The sequence below is a fragment of the Anabrus simplex genome, chromosome 1, assembly GCF_040414725.1.
Source record: "Anabrus simplex isolate iqAnaSimp1 chromosome 1, ASM4041472v1, whole genome shotgun sequence".
In the NCBI taxonomy this organism is placed as follows: Eukaryota; Metazoa; Arthropoda; class Insecta; order Orthoptera; family Tettigoniidae; genus Anabrus; species Anabrus simplex.
The window spans coordinates 716,935,409-716,957,217 of record NC_090265.1 but is presented as its reverse complement, the minus strand read 5'-3'; the positions used below and the strand labels follow the sequence as shown (position 1 = coordinate 716,957,217).

Sequence of the window (21,809 nt, the reverse complement as noted above, 5' to 3'; positions counted from 1 at the left end):
GGCATAACAGTCTATAATGATAATGTATGTATGTATGTATGTATGTTTCAGTGATTAATGATTTTAACTTTGAAATCAGGGAGTAGTTCTGGCCAGTTTCTGTAAACAACAGTATAATATATAACAACTCCCATATCCGAGCATGGTTTGAAGTGGGCACAAGATACAAAGGTGTCCTGAAGAGTTAACGATGTAGTAGCTAACATTTCTTAGGAAAACTTTGAAGAAACACATGAATCTTAACACAGTGTTAATTTAACAACTGTTGATGTAACTGGGTCTGGATCTACATGATGGTGAAAACTTACTTACGGTAGCGTCTGGTGTTATAGTTTGGAACTTTTTCCTATTGCATCGATAAAGGGCATGATCTACTTTACCTGCCATGTTGCTGATAACTGATTAATAAGCTAAGGACCGAGCTCGATAGCTGCAGTCGCTTAAGTGCGGCCAGTATCCATTCTTCGGGAGATAGTAGGTTCGAACCCCACTGTCGGCAGCCCTGAAGATGGTTTTCCGTGGTTTCCCATTTTCACACCAGGCAAATGCTGGGGCTGTACCTTAATTAAGGCCACGGCCGCTCCTAGCCCTTCCCTGTCCCATCGTCGCCATAAGACCTATCTGTGTCGGTGCGAAGTAAAGCAACTAGCAAAAAAAAAAGCTAAGGGGCATTTTTTTAATAAAGAAAAAGTAAAAAAAGAAAAGTATTGAAAGAACATACTGTATGTACTTGCTGGCTTAACTTGGTTTATCCACATCCTGCTGTAGAGCTGGCATCAACATGATCTATTTTAAGAAGAGCCCAAGAGTCTTATTTTACAATCACCAAAAGACTTTTAAACAACAAGGACTTGATATTTTAGCTTATATAATTTTACCCATTTCTTGTTATGTGATACTTTTATCTTTTAGTTTTAAATGGTATTTAAGCTATAACCGATAATATCCACGATACAAGGATGAAGCATGTACACTCAAAATCTTTAGTATCTCGTGGCCAGAAATATTCATTTCAGGCAAGAAATCAGTACAGCCCTCTGAACCACCCAGTACCTGCTTACACACTCTCTCTCATTGGTCACATCCATTAGACGCGTTATCACATGCACACATCTGAAGAGTGAGGAGAGGTGGATAAAACGGAAGTACGAGGATATCTAGCATGAACGAAACACACGCAGAGGGGAAGGTACTTGCTTCCCCGCCTGCCCACACGTCCCACTGGCTCGGCAATGAAAGTTGAGGGGAATGAAGGGAGGAACCACACAGCTCCTTCAAGGCAACAGACGTAATGTGTATGTCAATTCATTGAGGGATGAATTCTCCACTTTCTTGTGTGCGAAGTCTGGCTGAAATCTCAGCGGTCTCGACTATGACTTCATTATCAGATGGCATCGCGCTCAACCACGCAGCTTATCTGTACTCATCTTGCCTACCTTGTGACTTCTGTATATGTCCTTGTGCGTTAAATGTACTCCAATATTGTCAGCTAGCTCAATGACAATTTTGTCCGTGTCCTCGCCACTCAATTCCCACACGCCGAACACACGCAGTGATTGCAGCTGCTGATATTGCTCGAGAGCATCGGTCTTAGTTTTGAGCTGTTCCCTGAGGTCTGATATTGTCTTGTCTTTGGCCTTGAGTGCTTCCCTTGTCTCTGCGATTACTTTTGTATTAAAATCTGTCGTAGCTTTAAGCTGCTCTATAATGGCCCTGGCTGTCTGCCCTTGTATGATGTTGGCTAGCGTGGCGAGTGTTTCCTTGTCTCTCAGAGCTTCCTGTAGGGCGTGCTTCCGTGGGCTGTCTATTGTTGCTACCTTTCCTTTCCCTGGCATGGCTGTTTACAAGAAATATTATGTTGTTAATTACTTGTGACACACTTTGAACTGGCTAATCGTAGCACGGTGGTTTTACTTATCACTTAGTTGAAAGTTCCACACGTAAATGCTGATCTCACACCTTAAAATCACTGATAAATCTGGAGACTGAAACACACGCTACTAAGCACTGGTCGCCATCTTGGTCTTGGGTACAACCGTCGCCGTGTATTCAAGTTGGAAATACAACTTTGAAGAAACTGAAAACAGGAAAGATTTAATCCTGGCAATGCTCTGTGCTAAGCTACAGATCTAAAAGAAGGATGGGAAGCTTTGCATGAAGGAAAATGACTTATACATGTGCAGATATATTTGACTGAACTGTAAATATTTTTTAAAAAGTAGTAAACCTGTCATGTCTTAACATGAACCAATGCAAGTGAGATAGTGGAGAGTATCCTTTGCAGCGGGCATGGCCGGCCACTGTAGGCACTCGATCCCGAGGCCTTGCATCCTTTCTCACTCCACTAGAGTGAAGAGGTTAAAATGCACAACTCCCGTTTGAATGCACTATTATATTGTAAGAGAGTCCTTCTCCCATAGGTTGTGGTCCCACGGCCGTGCTACAGAGCTGTGATGTTTTCGGATGAGTACTTGGACAATAGCCACTGCAATCTCCTGGGGCTGGAGCCCTGGGTAGCAGCTCCTCAACTGAACACAGGAGTGGTGCGCTTGGACATCCTACCACCAGATGACAAGACCAGGCTGCAGGACCTGCACTCTTACAGCTACAAGCTCACCTGGGGTGGAAAACTTCCACTGAAATGTGCGTAAACAACTTTTGTACATAATCAGAAATGAAATTTCCATTAAAATACTTCAGTTTATGGTAATTCCCACCGATTGAGAATAATCATCATCATAATCATCATCATCGATTTCCCTCATCCAGCTCCCACTGCGTTGGGATGTTTATGGCACCTTTCCATCTTCCTCTATCTGACCACCATTGTTCCTTCTTAACTCTGTTCCAATCCAAGTTTCTTCTAATTGTTGTATACTATTTTTGATTGTTTTCGGCTACCTTAGTTTGGGTCTCCCTTTTGCCCTCTTTTTCCCAGGGGGTCTGAACTTTGGAGCGTGGGTTGGACACCATGAGGCCCTTAGCTGAATCCTGGCATTGCTTGCACTTACTTGTGCCAGGCTCCACACTTTCATCTGTCCAATCTGACCTCCTTTGGTCAACTCTTGTTCTTTTCTGATGGTATTAGGTCTCGAGGCCTAGGGAGATTTTCCCTTTGCAGCCCTTGCCTTTCTTTGGCCAATACCTTCATTTTTCGAAGAGTTGGATCCCTTTCATTTTTTTCTCTCTGATTTAGTGTTATATAGAGGATGGTTGCCAAGTTGTACTTCCTCTTAAAACAATAATCGCCACCATCACCACCACCTCTTACCCTCCCTCGTTATATCTGGGTCTTACCTCTCTCCATTCTGTTGTAAAGCTTTTCTAGTCAGATTTCCTTCTTTTGTATTCTCTCCTTTCTTGTCTTTCCTGTCATACTTAAACATTTCTTCTTTTCTTTAAGGGGAAGACTAGCCAACATATTAATATTGTATGTATCGTTGGTCAGGTCCTACAGTGTTGCTAAAGATGGAGCGAGCGTTGGACAACCTACGACTCAGTGACACTGTCATCCATTACCACTTCGTGGCTCTCAAGGAGGAGTGGCTGAAGTAAGTACACTTGATCAACCATTGTGCCTAACTGAAACTGTATCTTGATATTATTACATTACCTTATCTTCTGAAAAGTGTACGGCTATGTTGTAACCCCACTTTATAGGTTCACAGGTGCAACACAAGTTGTGTATCCAGAGAAAAAATATACACACTCAAGTGCAAACGTTCACGCTACAAGTTTTGATCATGGTTACAGTTGTTTATGCATGGAAAGCACGACTGATTGTCGATAGTTCTAGCATAAAAAGTACATGTTTTCTCAACCATCCTGTAATCCTTACAATTTACAGCAAGGAGATGGCAATGGAATTCAAAGTGCTAATTGGTGAGGAACTGAGGAGATGCTTTGATTTGATTAGGAATAAACTATGAGAACTAAATCTATGACCGCCGTAAGGACCTCTTTAATGAGTATCTATTACAAAGGAAAATGTTCGGAGTACATCCGCGGCAGGTTAGTTCCCATTGGAGGAGAAAGAAATCGTCTACGATGTGTGAATACTGTTTCCAGTGTAGCCGCGACATGTTTGTATCAGCAGCCTGCACATAAAAATTTTGTTTCTTTATGTTTGGATGAATATTTGGCGGAAGCTCAACTGCGATTTGATTTAAACTTCTAAGACTGGTGGAAGGCTAGGGAGAAAAGTACCCAGAGGTAGGAACAATGACATGTGAATACTAGTGCATACCAACAAGGTCTGGGAATGTCTGGAAGACCTCAAGGTGCCAAAGTACCTGACTGACAAAGTGAAGATGTTATACAAGAATTGCTACAGCTGTGTTCAGACAGGAAGTGGACGATCAGAATGTTTTGAAACAAAGAGAGGTGTACAACGAGGAAGTGCCCTATCACCACTCTTGTTCATTAATAGTAATGGACAAGATCATAAAGTCTATCAAGGAAATGGACAGTAGACCAAATGTCCTGCCTGGTATTTGCTGATGATGTGCTGGTATGAGGGAGTACAGAAAAGATTAGCGGAGTGGAACAATATGTTCAGTAGATTTGATATGGACATGAGCACAACAAGACTGTAGAAATGACTATCAACAGGAAATGAACAAACTCAAACCTCTGTTTTGGAAGGAGCAAAACTAGAATCAGTTTCTCTCTTCAAGTACCTCAGAAGCATACTCTCCAAAACCAACACTGTCAAGCAGGAAATACTCAGCAGGACACAGAAAGCATCAGATTGTTACAGTCAAGTCAAAAATCTACTCTGGGACTACAAAATACCACAAAAAGAAAAAACAACCCTGTACCACCCCTACTTCGTACCGATTCTCACATATGGTTTAGAGGCATATACTCTACTAAACAGTTACTACAGCAGAATTCAGGTAACAGAAAAGACATTCATTAGAACTATGAATCAAGCTGACATTGAGGTCCCTATTACCTGTCTAATAAAGAAGCGTAGACTTCAGTGGTATGGGCACATTATGAGAATGAAGATCGAGAGACCTGCTACAAAACACTTCAACGCTCGATAGCTGCAGTCGCTTAAGTGCGGCCAGTGTCCAGTATTCGGGAGATAGTAGGTTCAAACCCCACTGTCAGCAGCCCTGAAGATGGTTTTCCGTGGTTTCCCAATTTCACACCAGACAAATGCTGGGGCTGTACCTTAATTAAGGCCACAGCCGCTTCCTTCCCAATCCTAGCCCTTTCCTGTCCCATCGTCGCCATAAGACATATCCGTGTCGGTGCGACGTAAAGCCAATAGAAAAGAAAAAAAAAAACTTAACCTTACTGTCCAAGGAAAAAGGCCAAGGGACCGCAGGATAGATGCAGTGAAATCAGATGTGGAGGAGAGAGGTCTCAAATGGAAAAATGTCCTGGAACAGAAGACATATGCAGACAGGAAGAGATGGCCAACATTTGTACACTACACCCGGAAAACTGAAGTTGGAATATTATGATGATGATGATGATGATGACCAGGAAGTACTGCACCCTCGGAACACACATTTTCTCCAGGAGATATAACACCAAAGGAATTATCTTAATCAAGAAACTGTATAAATCTTTATGTTTCTGTTTCAAAACAAATAGGCGTACTTGTAGCATCAACCTAAGTGTTATGGGATATTGTCATAAATGTATGTCCGTAAGCCATTTATAAATGAATACTTTCCAGTTCCATGGCTCCATGCTGGCCTTTGGTCCAAGGGGTCCTGGATTCAATTCCTGACTGGGTTGGGGATTTCAACCTAATTAATTCAGTCCTCTGGCTTGGAGACTGGGTGTGTGTACTGTCTTCAGCGTTAGAATTCATCATCATAGGCAGGGACCCCTCCTCACAGACATGCAGGTCGCAGGACCTTGCACCAGGTCTATCCAGAGACCATACACCATTATTATTATTATTATTATTATTATTATTATTATTATTATTATTATTATTATTATTATTATTATTATTATTATTAGTATTATTATTATTATTAATGAATCCATTCTTATTCATCTGAGGCAAATGTGAGATATTATTATTTATAAGTTTCATTTTCCGTATTGATTGGATTCACTGTACAGACAAGAAATGTGTTCCACGTATCAATACTTAACTTATTATAAATGGATTTACATTAGTACCGGTTTCGGCCTTCCGTGGCCATTATCAGCTAGTACATTATTATATTACAGCCATGAAACAATATCACAAAGATGTTATTATGTTTAGATCATCCGGATGTCTAATAGGGGTGAAAATAAAATATATTGCAGTAGTGTTGTTTTATGTGGGGTTAAAATAATCTGTGATCAATGTGGTAATGAAGGCTACAGTGAACTAAAATCTTGAGTGTACATTAGACACATTGAGTACATTAAACATATTAAAATACATAAAGCACAGTTTAAAACACTTAATAAACACACTAAAATATGGTATATGTATGTTAAAACACTTATTAAAATTTGAGAGTTCGTGTTACATGGAGTTCCTTCTTCAATCTTCTTTATAGTTCTTGTGCTTCTATATCTATGTTAATTTAGTTGCCTAAAGTGATCTTTGAGAATATTCTATGGCTAATATATGTCATATTGATTCATGGTGAAAACACTTGTCGTGAAATATTTTTTAAGTACTATGTAATTCAACTGTTGATGTACTTCAGTAGTTTTATGACAGATTGCAAGTCTTGAGTTTAAATTTTAATTTAACTTATTAAGTGTTTTAAACTGTGCTTTATGTATTTTAATATGTTTAACACTTTCAGCACTATGCCCGTACGGGATACGGGCGCGCTGCTTTCCTGCTTCTGGACGGCGCCCGTATATGATACGGGCTTGATTTTCTCGTGCGTTTATATCCAGCTGCACGTATCACGTACGGTACCCGTCCCTTGGTCGGAGGTAATAGTTCATCTAGTGACCACTAGAATGCAGCAGTTTTCGGGAATTTCGAAATGAAACGATAAACAGGGTATTTCTCCTTGCCGTGACCTCTACCGAAGCACTCGGTGTGCCGTGTGCTGCGCGCGCCAAATCTGTCACGCTGTCAGCTGTGTTACTCTGTGTAAACATGTCTTCACGCCGGCTCAATGATTGTGATATTTTATCGGGAGAAGCGGGTTCAGAGATGGATGAAAGTGATTACGACCCTGCTTACGAACCGGATAACGTATCAAGCGATAGTTCAGGTAAGATTTGTATTTATTACGTCACTTTGGAACGTAAGTGTTAAGCTGTATTATTTTACTCCGAATACAAACGATAGAAATACTTTGCCTACAGAAATTTGGGTTTATCTTTTTTGTTCAGACGAAGAGACGCAGGCTGATGATTCACCTGTGCCGGGAACATCTGCTAGATCATATGAAACTGATGATGAATGGTCAGAAACAGATGACCAACTACAGCTACCTGTCTTCCAGTCGGCATCTGGTTCTACTCAGTTTTGCGTGGGGAGTGACGAAATGGATTGTCTCAGTAATTTTTTTAGTGACGATTTGATCAAAAATATAAAAACAGAAACTAACAGATATGCAGGTATGACAATTGCAGCAATGAAACGTCAGGGCAAACTGAAGGAAAATTCCATGTGGCACCGGTGGTCTGCAGTAAAACATCACAAAATTTATTGGTTTTTTGCAACAATTTTGCATATGTGTGAAAACTACTCGTTATTGCAAGCTATACTCAGACAGAGGCAAGAAGGAAAGTGGTAAGCACGTCAGAAAAGAGAGTAGATGGTGGTGCAAGGAGTGCAAAGTAGGACTGTGTATAGTCCAATGTTTTCAGGACTACCATACCAAAACAAACTATTCCTAAATAGGTAAATATTTTATTCCATTGCATTTGTGTTTATTTGTGGCCTAAGTAGTCGCATTAAATGATTATTTTTTATTGTTTGAGCAAGCTTATTGGTATAACCTCAATGTAAAAAAAAATTCTGTACTTTTTTCATGTTTTTCATAAGACTAGTATAATTAAATTACTTCAGATATTCACTTGTTGATTAACATCTTCATTTTGGACGGTTGACACCTTCATATGGTACAAAAATCAGGCATGTAATATGTTTCGCTGTTCCATAATAACGCGTTAAAAATTAGCAAAAAGACCCAGTTCACAGCCAGGATCCATGTTAAAATATGGTAGTGTTGAAAGTGTTAATGTACTCAATGTGTCTAATGTACACTCAAGATTTTAGTTCACTGTAGCCTTCATTACCACATTGATCACAGATATTTTAACCCCACATAGACAACACTACTGCAATATATTTTATTTTCACCCCCATTAGACATCCGGATGATCTAAACATAACAACATCTTTGTGATATTGTCTGATGGCTGTAATATAATAATGTACTAGCTGATGGCCATGGAAGGCCGAAACTGGTACCAATGTAAATCCATTTATAATAAATAAGTATTGATAGGTGGAACACATTTCTTGTCTGTACAACAAATGTGAGATATTCGTAACAATCCTTTTTTTTTTTAACGCAATAAAGCCGTTAACCCTATGTGCAATCCTCAACCTGGAGGCCCAGAGACTTTTCTGTCAGGGTTGCTGTACCTTAGCCGAGTAGTCCCAGTTTTAACCTTTTCCGGTCCAACGTTGAGGTGACCTCGACATTATGGTTTATATACAATATTAAATAGAAGGAAGGATCCACCTTTCAATACTCTGTTATTAAGTTAAACCAAATAGAAGTTACAACCTGTTACAACACATTTGAAGTGTCATCATCAGCCAATTGGCAAAGCTGTGCAAATATTAAGTCATAAAGATCTAAAAACACATAACAGAATGATCACAGACAAAAAATTAACACTGTTTCTTGCCGAAGCAATTCCAATTATGTTTCGTTCTATTAAAGAAGTTATTGATGTTCTTTGACCTGATTGAGGTTAATCGATATCCCTAATGTTTCTAGAGCAAATTTTTGTGCACAAAGGAAGCCGTTCTTTTATCTCCATGGAAATAATACAAGATATATGTAGCTGTGTATCGTCATGGCCCGCGGCCTGTCAGCTGTGTTTTGTTTACATTGAGTCGTGTGCACACATGTTGTACTAGGCGTGCTTATCTGTGAGTTGAATTTGCGATATAAAAGCGGCAAATATGAATGAAGGAGAAATACGTATGCACGTTTATTTAGACAGCAGTGACGATGATTATTTATTTGAATTAGACGAAGAGTTTAGAGAACTGTCAAGTGAAATGAAGGTGTAGTGAACTCCAGCAGTGCAAGTGAAACTTCAGCGACTGGACCTGTGCATAAAAAAGCACGGAATTATCCCGGACCATCATATGCTGCTTCTGAAAATTCAGAAGAGGAAGTTCCAGTGCCTGCTACAAAAGCAAGAAGACGCACACCTCATATATTCAACTGATGGCAGAGCGTTCCTAATAACTTACATGCTGCTAAGAGAAAAATGTCTACGTATAAACAGGCCCAATCATGACATACGTCTTAGTCATCCTCTGGGAACACCTATCGACAGATAACCTACCTACACTAGAAAGAGTGAAGGCCATGTATCTTAAAAAAGTTCTCTGCCTGGCAAGAAATGCTCCTTCGAGTCTAACCTATGAGCTCACAAGACAACTGTTCTGTATAGAAGAACTGCGATTAAAAATACCATTGCCTTCTACGACATAATAACAAGCTTTACATCAAGAACAGCAGGATTTAAAAAAAAAAAAGCTAATATATGGATAGATTTTTACCAAGTAGAGGGCATGATGACGTGAGAATGGATGAATTCTGAATGCGAACTGTGGCATACCATAAAGCGCCTCTTATTAAATGTTCATAAAACCATTGAAAAGTGCAGGCAGAACAATATGACTATGACAGGCATATCAAGACGAGTTATCTGACCTATTTATAATGAATGATGCAGAGCAGTACAGGTCCTCTAGTTCTATTTTAATTAAGTTGTTTCTTTTTTCAGGTAGTTTATAAATTAAGTTTCAGCAAACTGAAGAATCTAACAGCTATAAATTGTGAATATTTTGTTTAATATAATCTGATGATGTTCTTTCAAGAACGAAACATCATCTCGGTCGAAACTCAAACGAGATGACTTCAGATATTACAATAATTAGAAGACGAATCTTCTTCTTCTATGATTTTTTCCCACAGCTGTGAGGTCGCGGGTGTGAATTGTGTGTATTTGCCCTTGTTTTACGGCAGGATTCCCTTCCTGATGCCTACCCTATCTGCAGGGGTGTATCCGCTAGTGTGCGTTTCTGTGGTGGTTGGTAATGTGGTGTGTTGTGTGAGTATGAAGAGGAGAGAGTTGGGATAAACACATACACCCACTCCGCGAGAAGAAGAATTAATCAGGAGCTATTACAATCCCCTACCTGGCTGGGAATTGAACCCAGGATCCTCTGAACCGAAGGCCTTCAATGCTGATCATTCAGCCAAGGAGACAGACAATAATTAGGAGATGTATAATACAATTCTTCAAACTGTTACTTCACGTAAAACTGGGCGAGTAGAGGCGTGTGGCTGTGAGCTTGCATCCGGGAGATAGTAGGTTCGAATCCCACTATCGGCAGCCCTGAAGATGGTTTTCCGTGGTTTCCCATTTTCACACCAGGCAAATGCTGGGGCTGTACCTTAATTAAGGCCACGGCTGCTTCCTTCCAACTCCTAGGCCTTTCCTATCCCATCATTGCCATAAGACCTATCTGAGTCGGTGCGACGTAAAGCCCATAGCAAAAAAAAAAAAAAAAACTTCACGTAAAATACTTACCAGGAAGTCGTTCGTGTCCATATATCAGATATATGTAGTTGATAGATGGATACATGTTTATTTGGGTAATCAGGAGCACTAGTGAAGCATAAAACCTGAATAATACTGTAAAAGCTTGTTAACATGAACTCGAAGGGACCCGAAATTTGTGAGTTTGTGTTGAAAAGGCATTAACGTTTTATTGTTCTGGATAATATTCAAATCACTAAAGTGTTGAATACTCACTGTGAGCAACGAAAAATTTACAGAAACAGCAGTGTTTTACTCTTCCATGCAGTATCAACAACAACAAAACTGTAGTTTTCTGAAAATGAACATAAGCTTCTGAAAGATGCACAGATGAAAAACTATTTAGGCAGTGTCATTGTAATGCACTAGAGTACAGTATCCCTTAGCCAGTGGGAATAACATTGCCAAACATGCAAGGTTTCTCCACAGGCAGAGGGGACATCACCGGCAAAGTGGGTTTATCATTGTTGCCTCTGTTCCTCGGCATGCTTGCTTTCTGAGGAACATTGTGAATTTTTACTTAAAATACATAAGATGTTTGCAAACAGAATTCACCTGAATCTATACCAAATAATGCAAGGGGTACAAGAACTGTTTGTAACTCTGGCTAACCTACATTGCTGTTAACCGATAAGTGCTTCCTATGACAAATAGTGTACTCCTGCCAGGACCATTCTTTTTCCCCTTCATGTTAAACAAGTATTCGTCTTAAGTGAGTTTGTGCTACAAACTAAATATAATTTCCAAACAAGATACAAAGAACACAAAAACGTGATCAGATATAATCGGCATTCAGCCTCGGAGAGCACATATACGACAGTTCACACTATTTCACAGACATCAACACGGATCTAAAAATCTTACACTTCGAAAATAACAGTAAATCTTTGAATATTAAGGAAGCCATCGAAATTTACATCACAAAAAAGGTAACGAAAACGACCTGAATGAACATACCTTTTTTAAAAGTTCACCCCTATTCATCATCATCTTCATCTTCATTTCCCATTTCCAGCTACCCGGGTTGGGTTGTGAATCAAGGACCTCCATTGCTCCCTGTCTCTCCACCACTCTTCTCCTTTTTTATGCTATCTTCCAGTTTTCCTCCCCTCTTGTCTATGCACTCCCACACCAAATCTGTCCACCTCTTTCGGGTTCTTCCTCGTGGTCTCTTTCCTGTTAACTTCTCTGAAAAAGCTTTTTTTGGCACTCTCTCTTCTCCCATTCTCATCATATGCCCATACCACTGTAGCTTTGTTGTTTCTATCCTGTCTTAAAGTTTCAAGATTCCTGTCCTTTTCCTTATCTCTTCATTTCTAATTCTATCCTTTCTGGTCTTGCCCTTGATACCTCTTATCAATTTCATCTCTGCTGCCTCTATTCTACTCTCCTCTCGTTTTGTTGTAGTCCATGATCCAGCTGCATAGGTTGAACATAATACTTTCTTACATTTCTTCGGGACATCTTGGTTCCACAAAATACCCCTTACACTCTGGTAGAAGCTGTTTGCTTGTATTCTTTTTCTAATTTCCTCAGTTATCTTTCTATCTTCTGTGATCACACTTCCCAAGTACTTGAAACTTTTAACCACTTCCAGAATTTTACCATTCAGTTTTATCTTTCCTCTTCCTTCCTTCCTTCTCCTTTTCATCACTGTTTTACTTTTCTCTGTGCTTACTTTCATCCCAAAGTTTTCTGTCTCTTGATTCCATACATCTACTTGTTTTTGCACTTCCATTTCATCCTTACCCCATATCACTATATCATCTGCAAACAACATGGCTTTTGTTGCCTGTCTTTATCAATTTCTGTTTAATGTTCTTATGAATTTCACCCATGACTGATGAATAGTATGGGGGATATTACACTTCCCTGTCGGAGAACAGTTTCAACTTTAAACCATTGACATAATAATGACATTTTCCAAACTCCCATCTTTTCTCCATCATATGTCTTAATGTCAGGTCAAACGATCTGTCTTTCCTAAAACCATACTTTTCTTCTTCCATTTGTCCTTCTAGCTTCCTCCTCAGTCTTCCTTTCAATACTCTCTATAATATCTTAGCTACATGGGCAATAAGGGTGATCCCCCTGTAGTTATTACATTCCTTTTTATAACCTTTTTTAAATATTGGGATAATTAAACCCTTTTCCCCACTCTTCTGGGATCTCTTTCTTCCTCCAGATTATTCTAAATAATCTATACAGCCACTGTAGCCCTATTGGCCCTGCTGCTTTTATCATTTCTGTAGTTACCTCCTGCTGCTTTACCGCTCTTCATCTTCTGTATGGCTTCCTCTATTTCTAACATCGATATCTCCTTTTTTTGTTCTTCTTCTTTCCCCATTGTGTTTTCTTGCTCCTTCTCATCTACCAGTCCACTGTATTTAATATTTAGCAATTCTGAGAAGTATTCTTCCCATCTTTATAGTATGCCATCTCTTTGCATCAATATCTGCCCGGTTTTCGTGTTTACAAATTTTGTATCTTCCCGATTTCATAAACTGTTCTTCACCAAATCATACAAAACCTTTTTACTTCCCTTTATATCCTCCTGTAAAGTTTCTGTGAAACTTTTCCAGCTCTTCCGTTTCTCTTTGTGTACTATTTTCTTACATACCTTTTCTGCCAATTCTCTGTACTATCGCTTCGTAACCACTTCCTCCAAGCCATTTGTTTCTCTTTAACTGCTTCCTTTACCCTGCTGTTCCACAAAGGAGTCTCCTTTTCCTTTTTCCTCCCTGATAGTCGTCCACAGGTGTTTACTGCACACTTTACAAATCCATTTCTGAAACATGTCCATTCCTCTTCCTCACTTTTCACATCATCTTTGGGAATTTCTTTCTTCAGGTCCTCTGGAAACTTTTCCCTTATTTCTTTCTCTTTTAACTTCCATTCCTTTATTTTTCTTTCCCTTTTTTCTATTAACATTATTTTACCAAGTCTTAATTTGGCTATCACCACTTTATGGTCTCCTTCGAAATCTGCTCTAGGCATTGCTGTCACATCTTCCAGTTGTCTACGTTTCTCCTTCTCCACCCGAATAAGGTCAGTCATTGCCTTTGTCTTTCTATCTCCCCAACCATATTTAGTTATTTTTTGTGAGTTCTTTTTTCTAAACCACGTATTGTCAACAATTAATGCATTCCTTCCACAAAAATCTATTGCCAAAGCTCCTTTTTATCTTGGTTTCCATAACTGTAAGGGCCAATTCTCTCTTCTTTTCCCTGTCTGTCTGTTCCAACATGTGCATTCATGTCTCCCATTATTAGAACTTCTTTGTCTTCAGTACAACTTTCCAATTCTTCTAGAAACTCTTCTAAACATTCATCTGCATTCCCCAATTGGGGTGTAACTTTAGTTATCCTGTTGTGATCTGATCAATTTTGTCCACATATTGCGCTAGGTCTTCTCTCACTATAACACCAACACCATTTGTTGCCATCTTTCCTCCACTCCAATATAAACTATACACTTTCTTCAGTTCTTTTTGACCTGTTCCCTTCCATTTTGTCTCATCTATTCCCATCATTGCTACGTCTTTCTTCTCCTTATACTTCATCAGTTCTTCTACCTTGCCATTCAAAGTCATGATATTGATGATACCAATTCTTGTGGTGTCTGGTAGCCCATTTCTCACAGTTCCCCCAGAGCACTGGGAACTACGCGTCACTTCAGGGTGACGCCCTAGCATTTTTCGAGGCCTTTATTCACTCACACTCATTTTATAGGCTGTTTGTACGGTGAGTTCATCACTCCCAAAGGTATTTTATTACCTTCTGCCAGGTTCAAATTAGGCCGTCCCTAACATGGAGTCAGATGCCTTTCGTAGCTGCTCCTCTGGAGTACAGACGCTACGGGTTTGCCCACCATACCGAAGTCCACCTTCCCCGCCGTAGATGCCGTTGAGGTCTTCACTCATAACCCTGAGCTGGGACCCATACCAGATGTTACACACCGGGTCAGTGTGCTCTGCGACTCACATAGTCAGGGGCGCCACTCCCTGGGTAGGGCTGCTTCCGAAGAGGGTCCCTACCTGCTCTGCCCTATTCACCTTACTCAATTAACATCTGGACAACAGTTACACTTATACATTAGCGCTTAATGAATCCCACAGGAGATAATCTCTGACTTAAAGGTCTGGAATGTGGGTTAGGATATTCTTATCTGTAGTAAGTGCGCCTGTCCGTTGCAGGCTCGGAACAATCTTTTATAGATTATCAAATATCACTATATAAAACTCACGGGAACACTCCTAAAATTAATAATAATATTAATAGTAATTAAAAAACTAGTATTAATAATAATATAAATATTTCATGGTAGTCAGAACATGAGTTAACATTAAAATAACATCTAATATGTACACACTAAATCAGTAACTAATTTATTAAATCAACATCACAAATCTTGCATTTATTCATAATACATACTACACTATTACTAGATGAAGGTAGCTGTAGAAAGTTTCACAACGCTCCCCCCCCCCCCCCCCCCTCCCCATTACAGTTGCTAGCTTTAGGATGAAAAAGGTACCAACCTGCTCTCCTCCAACAAATAGGAAAGATCCACATCATTACACACGCCCATCCCATCCCCTCCTCTGCCCCTCCCCAAGGAACCGTTAGCTAAGTTCACAAGTGCTCCTATCCCAGGTTCACAGATCTGTTATAGTGAGAGGTGACAACAGATGTTTCTTCGGCAGAGTAGACAAGTACAAAACATTTCATTATACGGTGTTGGTCGTTTCCCATGCAATCATTATTTACTTACATATGGTTCATATTATCACCTAAATCCATATCATTAACAAGTTTACACTACATAAACTATACTGTACATTTTATTATATTATATTATATTATTATTATATTTGCCTTTATTTGTAGTGGCGAAGTCAGGACTCATGGTCCTCTCTTACACTTAACCACACTTCATTACATTGTACATTTGAGAGCAATATTCATAATCTTATCTTAAAACTACCATTACAAACTATGAAACAAAATAACAAACTCTACAAATATTCTTAGTCATGTCTTAAAACTATCGTTCCAAATTAAAAGTTGAATGACACAAAATACCACAAGCACAGTAAACGTACAATCATACACACATTGACTCTACCAGATTCATTCAGCCTGGCGGCACACATCGAGGAGATGCTCACGGCAAGACAACTTGAAGGAATTTAAGGATTTTATGGCTCTAATGTTGTGGGGGAGAGAATTCCATATTCTAGCTCCATTTGCAACAAAGGAACGGCTAAATGCTGCTGACCTGCTGAGAAGGATAGCAAGTGTACTGCCGGAGCGTGTGTTATGCTGGTGGAAAGAGGATAGGAAATTGAGTTGTGAAGATAAGTAGTATGGGATATTCTCTTTTAATACTCGAAATATTAATACTGCCACGTGGAGGTTTCTATATTGTTCAAATTTTAGAAGGGAAAGTTGTCGATAATAAGGGGTAACATGAACATCATAGCGTAAGGAAAAGATAAATCTAATACATGAGTTCATAGCACGTTGTAATCGGTTTAGTTGTTCTCTCGTGGCATCAATTAGTACTACGTCACAGTAGGAAAATATGGGGAGGATAAAGAGTATTTATAAGCCTAATTCTCATGTTTAGTGGCAGCATATTTTGATGGTATTTTAGTGGGTGAAGGGACGCATACACTTTTCTACAGATATTTGTAATGTGCTCTCCCCAGTTAAGATTCTCGTTTATAATTACACCAAGATTTCTTACCAAGTTTTCGTACGGAATAATTTTACCAGATAAAGTTAGTGGAAGAATGTTTTTGTTTTTTGCTGCACTGATTTGTTTCGTCTGCCCAACAATAATAGCTTTAGATTTTGATGGATTAATTAAAATACAGTTTTCATGAGCGTATGCACAGATATTACGGTATTTAAGTCAGAGTTCATATAACCTATTGCTTGATTGATGTCTGAAATTTTGGAATGATAATAGATCTGTAGATCGTCAGCATACAAGTGGTATTTACAGTATCTTAGCCGTGTCGATATATCGTTAATATAGATAACAAAGAGAAGTGGTCCAAGTACAGAGCCTTGTGGTACTCCTGAATATTTCATTACCCATTCGGATGATCTATTCTGAAGAATTACGCGTTGTTTTCGTTCCATAAGATATGAGAGAAAGAATTCTAGAGCTGTCTGTCCAAGGTGAAGCGATTTCAATTTAGCAACCAGTACGTCTATATTGACTGTGTCAAAAGTGCTGCCATTTATGCACATAATTTAAGTGATTTGATAGAATGTGCTTGTAGAACGAAACATGTCATTCTGTGTATATAATATGTGATTTTTACAAATATGTTTGTAGTGTTTTAATTTGCATTTGAAATTGTTGTGTGTCTAACAGACTGGAAAGTTTATATTACATTTAAAATTTTGTTTAGGGTTTTTAATCCTTTCTGTTTTGTCCACAGCATTGCAAAGGTGTTGCGACGTGTTCAGCAGATCCCAGGGCAGCAGCAAGATCTGACGAGTCTCCTACAGGCTCTTGGAGCTCAGGAACAGGACAAGCCTTTGCTGGATTTTTGGGCTTCCCATGCACCTTAGTTTGCAGTATTAGTTCATGAAAGGCCACACAGGGGTCATAACATTATAGGGAAATGCTTGTGTTACCTCAGATTGCTTGTAGAGGAGAGATGTGTTCATTGTGAATGTCAGGGACCCACCAGTACCCCCCCCCTCCCCCCCAAGAATATTTTCCTTTATAACCTAATAAAGCACACATCATTTTCCATACTTTTTGTAGCAAATACCACTGTCATTTGCTGTAAAATCCTAAACAATGTGGGTGAATGGCTGACGTTTTAAGGCCCTTTGACAAGCTCTCTGCTAAACACCCCTAACATGTTAGACCAATGATCTTTTTGCCACTGGCCAGGACCTTTGCAGACTAATAAAGAAAAGCTATAAGAAAACAATAGGGAGTATGCCCTGCTCTGCCCACAGCTATGGTCCCAGAGTTGTGCTGTTGGCAACAGTTCATTAGAAGTAGTTTTGCTAATGTGAGCGCTGCAGGTGGAGCAGCTAAGAAATAAACAAAAGAGTCATGGCACGGCTAGATGCGTGCACTACATGTGGAGCAACTAGGTATTAACTTTGCCGGTCCTACAGTGAACTAATGCCTCTTTGGGCTTCCCATGCACCTTAGTTTGTACTTTTCAGTTTTGTCATCATACTTATGGTGCCTGCTTGTGATCCATTGTTGAGCTTACCTACTATTTAGAGTTGGCAGTCACAATATCATCACCTAGAAGGAAGTAATAAAAGCTTCTTTGACAAAACTTCAGGCATTTGAAATGTAGTGCTATTGCTGCATGCTCCAGATCAGCTGGGTAGATCGGATTCAAAATGAAGGTGTTCTGACATGGATGGAAAAGTAGCAGGAGATTATCAACACCTTCAAGACCTGTAAAACTCACCTACTTCAATCATGTGACGGGACACCCTGAGAAGTACGGTATATTCCATCTCATCCTTCAAGGGAAGATATGTGGAAGACGTAGCTCAGGCAGAAGAAGGATCTCGTGTCTGGGAAGCCTACATCAGTGGTTCGGCCTTTCCTCTTCAGATCGGCCATCAATAGGATGACATAGCCGAAATGATTATCAACGTCTGCTTACAGACATGACAGATCAAGAAGAACAAAGTGGCCAGGAAACTACTTTTGATAATATTGCTGCAGATTTATGGATTAAATTGACTGTCTGGGACATTGGGAAATTTTGGGTTTTGTTTTCTTAAAATAGTCCTTTCTAGAAAGAAATTACTGTTCAACCTTTCCCAGCCACATAACCAACTTACAGTATGACCTTTCTGTGAGCTCCATTTAAAAACATATTCGTATGAATGTTATGTAATAGAAAGATAGGGACACACAAGAGAATGAACCAATCCTGACCTATCATTGTGTTTATTCTGTTATGTTTCTTCCTCATCATCAACATCCATTTCCTTTGTCCAGCTCCCGCTGCATTGTAATGTTTATGCCACTTTTCCATCTTCCTCTATCCAACCACCATACCACCATTGTTCCTCCTTGTATGTATGTATGTATGTATGTATGTATGTATGTTCAATCCTCAGCCCTAAGGCTGGTTAGATCCTCAACAGCTCTGCCATCAGCTGTAATAGATGGCCTAGGCATCACTGAAGAGGCGTACTAGGGAAATGAAGAGTGAGGTAGTTTCCCGTTGATTTCCTCACCGAGCCCGAAGTTGCTATTGCATAGCAGTCTGCCAAGTCTACTGAAATGCATGCGTTAAGCGACCCTATGAGCAACATTTTCATCATTAATAGCAGGGACTGGCTGCATAAGGAATGGCATTACTGGCATCGCTCATACCTCAGTCACTTTCACATTGTCAAAGCCAAGGATAAGACAGAGACAGGTCAATGAAGGTAACAATATTGCTCTAGCCTATACCAGAAGACAGTGCACTGTAAACACTACGTCCCGCCTCGAAAGGCATTGTTCCTCCTTAACTGTGTTCAAATCCAGATTTCTTCTCATTACTGTATACTACAGTATTGTTGATTGTTTTCAACCACTTTAGTCTGGGTTTCCCTCTTGCCCTGCCTCCTATTGTCTGGGTTTCCTTCATCTGCTTTGGCATCTTTCCCTCTCCCATCCTCTTAGCATGTCCAAAACATATAAGCTTATCCCTCTCCATTCTGTTGAAATCTTTTCTACTAGTTTCTTTCCTGATGGCCTCATTTCTAACTCTGTCCTTTCTTGTCTTTCCTTCTTAAAAATTTAATTTCACTGGCCTGGATTTTATTCCCATGTCTATTTGTCATTGTCCAGGTCTCCTCTGCATATGTCAGTATTGGGCAGTAGTACATAGGCAAGTCAATAAGTATCTCCAATTTGGCTCAATGGCATTGTGTGCTCACCAGCCGCTAGGTGGCACCATTGTCTACGTCTGTGGTAAAGTTCAGCGTTATCACATCAGTACAGCTTGTGCTGTTGTGGCATAAATATGACCACGCCACTCTCTGTTTTCACCAAGGAAGAACAGCATTCTGTAATCCATTTTTTGTGGTCTGAGAACCATGGCTAATATGCATTTGGTTTGCCACGTCATCAGCAGTCACTCTTCTGTTATTCAGGATCATATCACGCACTTGTTCAATATTGGTGTCAGTTACGGCTGCAGATGGACGTCTGGATCTTTCCTCTTCCTTCACGCTCATGCGACCACTTTAGAACTGTTCAATCCACTGGCAAGCACTTCACTGTGGCAAAACATTGTCCGTGAGCTGTGCTGGAAGTCATCTATGAATTTGCGCTCCTGCTACACCCTCACACCACAAAAACTGATTATGGAACGCTGTTCTTCCTTGGTGCCAACAGAGAATGGCGTGGCCATCTTTGTCACAACATTGCAAGCTGTACTGACATGATGATGCTGAAACCTACCACAGACATAGACAACGATGCCATCTAGTGGCTGGAGAGCATACAATGCCATAGAGCCAACCTAAAGACAACTAGAGCAAAATTACAGATACTTATTGACTTGCCCTTGTACATCTTGTTACATCACCTATTAAAATTTAATTGGTACTTCCTTCATCCACACCAGGTTTCTCACACTCTGGTAGAATGCATTTCCCTGATGATCCTTTTACTGATCACCATGTCCAACCCTGCATACTGCGTTAGTTTGCTTTACAAGTACTTGAAGCTCCCCACAATTTCAAGGTTTTGCCCCTTTATTTTTACAATTCCTTTTCCTTCCCTTTCTCCTCTAGTCAACACTGTTGTCTTACTCTTGTCCATGCTGATTTTCACTCCATAATTTTTAATAATATCACTCATTATGTTGAATATTTCCTCTCTGTTTCTTTCCTAACGCTACTATAATCCACTGCTAACAGCCTTACCTCCAGCTCCCTGTCCCCATATTTTACCTTTACCTCCTTCACAATTTTGTCCATAACCATTATGAAAAACAGTGGTGACAGCACACTTCTTCGTCATAGTCCAGTTTCATTCCAAAATCACTCTGTCCTCCCCACATGTCTGGACACTGCTGCAGCAACTTTTTTTACATCACTTGCACATATTCTATCATTTGTTTTCCAAAAATTTCCATTGCATTACTTTCCGTACCTTTGCTTTGGTACAATATCATATTCCTTTTCTAAATCAAGGAATGTCACCACCATACCTCTTCTTCTGAATGTTTTTTCATTAACTCCCTCATACTGAAGATGGGTTCTAGTGTTGCTCTTCTTGTAATTGAAATGGTCATTTGTAAAACCACACAAGTCCACATTTTTACGAAAATTAGTTTTTTTTTTTTTTTTTTTTTTTTTTTGCTAGGGGCTTTACGTTGCACCGACACAGATAGGTCTTATGGCGACGATGGGATAGGAAAGGCCTAGGAGTTGGAAGGAAGCGGCCGTGGCCTTAATTAAGGTACAGCCCCAGCATTTGCCTGGTGTGAAAATGGGAAACCACGGAAAACCATCTTCAGGGCTGCCGATAGTGGGATTCGAACCTACTATCTCCCGGATGCAAGCTCACAGCCGCGCGCCTCTACGCGCACAGCCAACTCGCCCGGTCGAAAATTAGTTATCGGTACTATAACAGTCTCTAGGGGTAGGGGGGATCATTTCCATTCCAGACATTACTAAACAGTCTATAAAATCTTAAAATAGTGAGTAGTAGTTTTAACGCTGAACGCTATGATGCTCCTCAGGGCAAAGTCATACATAACAATTAGAAGATTTTGTTTGGTATTACAAACTACAGGATGTTTATGTATGATGCTAGCACTCCCAGTGCAGTGTTGCCAACCCATAAATCTTTTCTCCGCTAAATTTTAGTTGAAAATCTGCTAAATTCCGCCAAATTTTGAAAGATCATATACCAGCTGTTTTAATGAAAGAGATTAACTCAACACTCACCAGTTTAAGAACAGGAGTTCATCATTTTCTCCTCCCCACACTAGGGATATGCTCTGAAGC

At 39.8% G+C, this 21,809-nt stretch overlaps 1 protein-coding gene across 1 annotated transcript in view; it reads left to right on the top strand.

The window, feature by feature from the left end:
* BHD (Birt-Hogg-Dube) overlaps positions 1-20,209 on the top strand; it is a gene marked incomplete at its 5' end in the record, with an annotated part of 115,091 nt that extends 94,882 nt beyond the window's left edge. The window contains 3 exons of the mRNA XM_067134895.2: positions 2,421-2,643; positions 3,449-3,551; positions 17,249-20,209. Coding sequence (XP_066990996.2) covers positions 2,421-2,643; positions 3,449-3,551; positions 17,249-17,381 — 459 coding nt within the window. The remainder of the gene's footprint in view (positions 1-2,420; positions 2,644-3,448; positions 3,552-17,248) is intronic.
* Between the last annotated feature and the right edge of the window lie 1,600 nt (positions 20,210-21,809).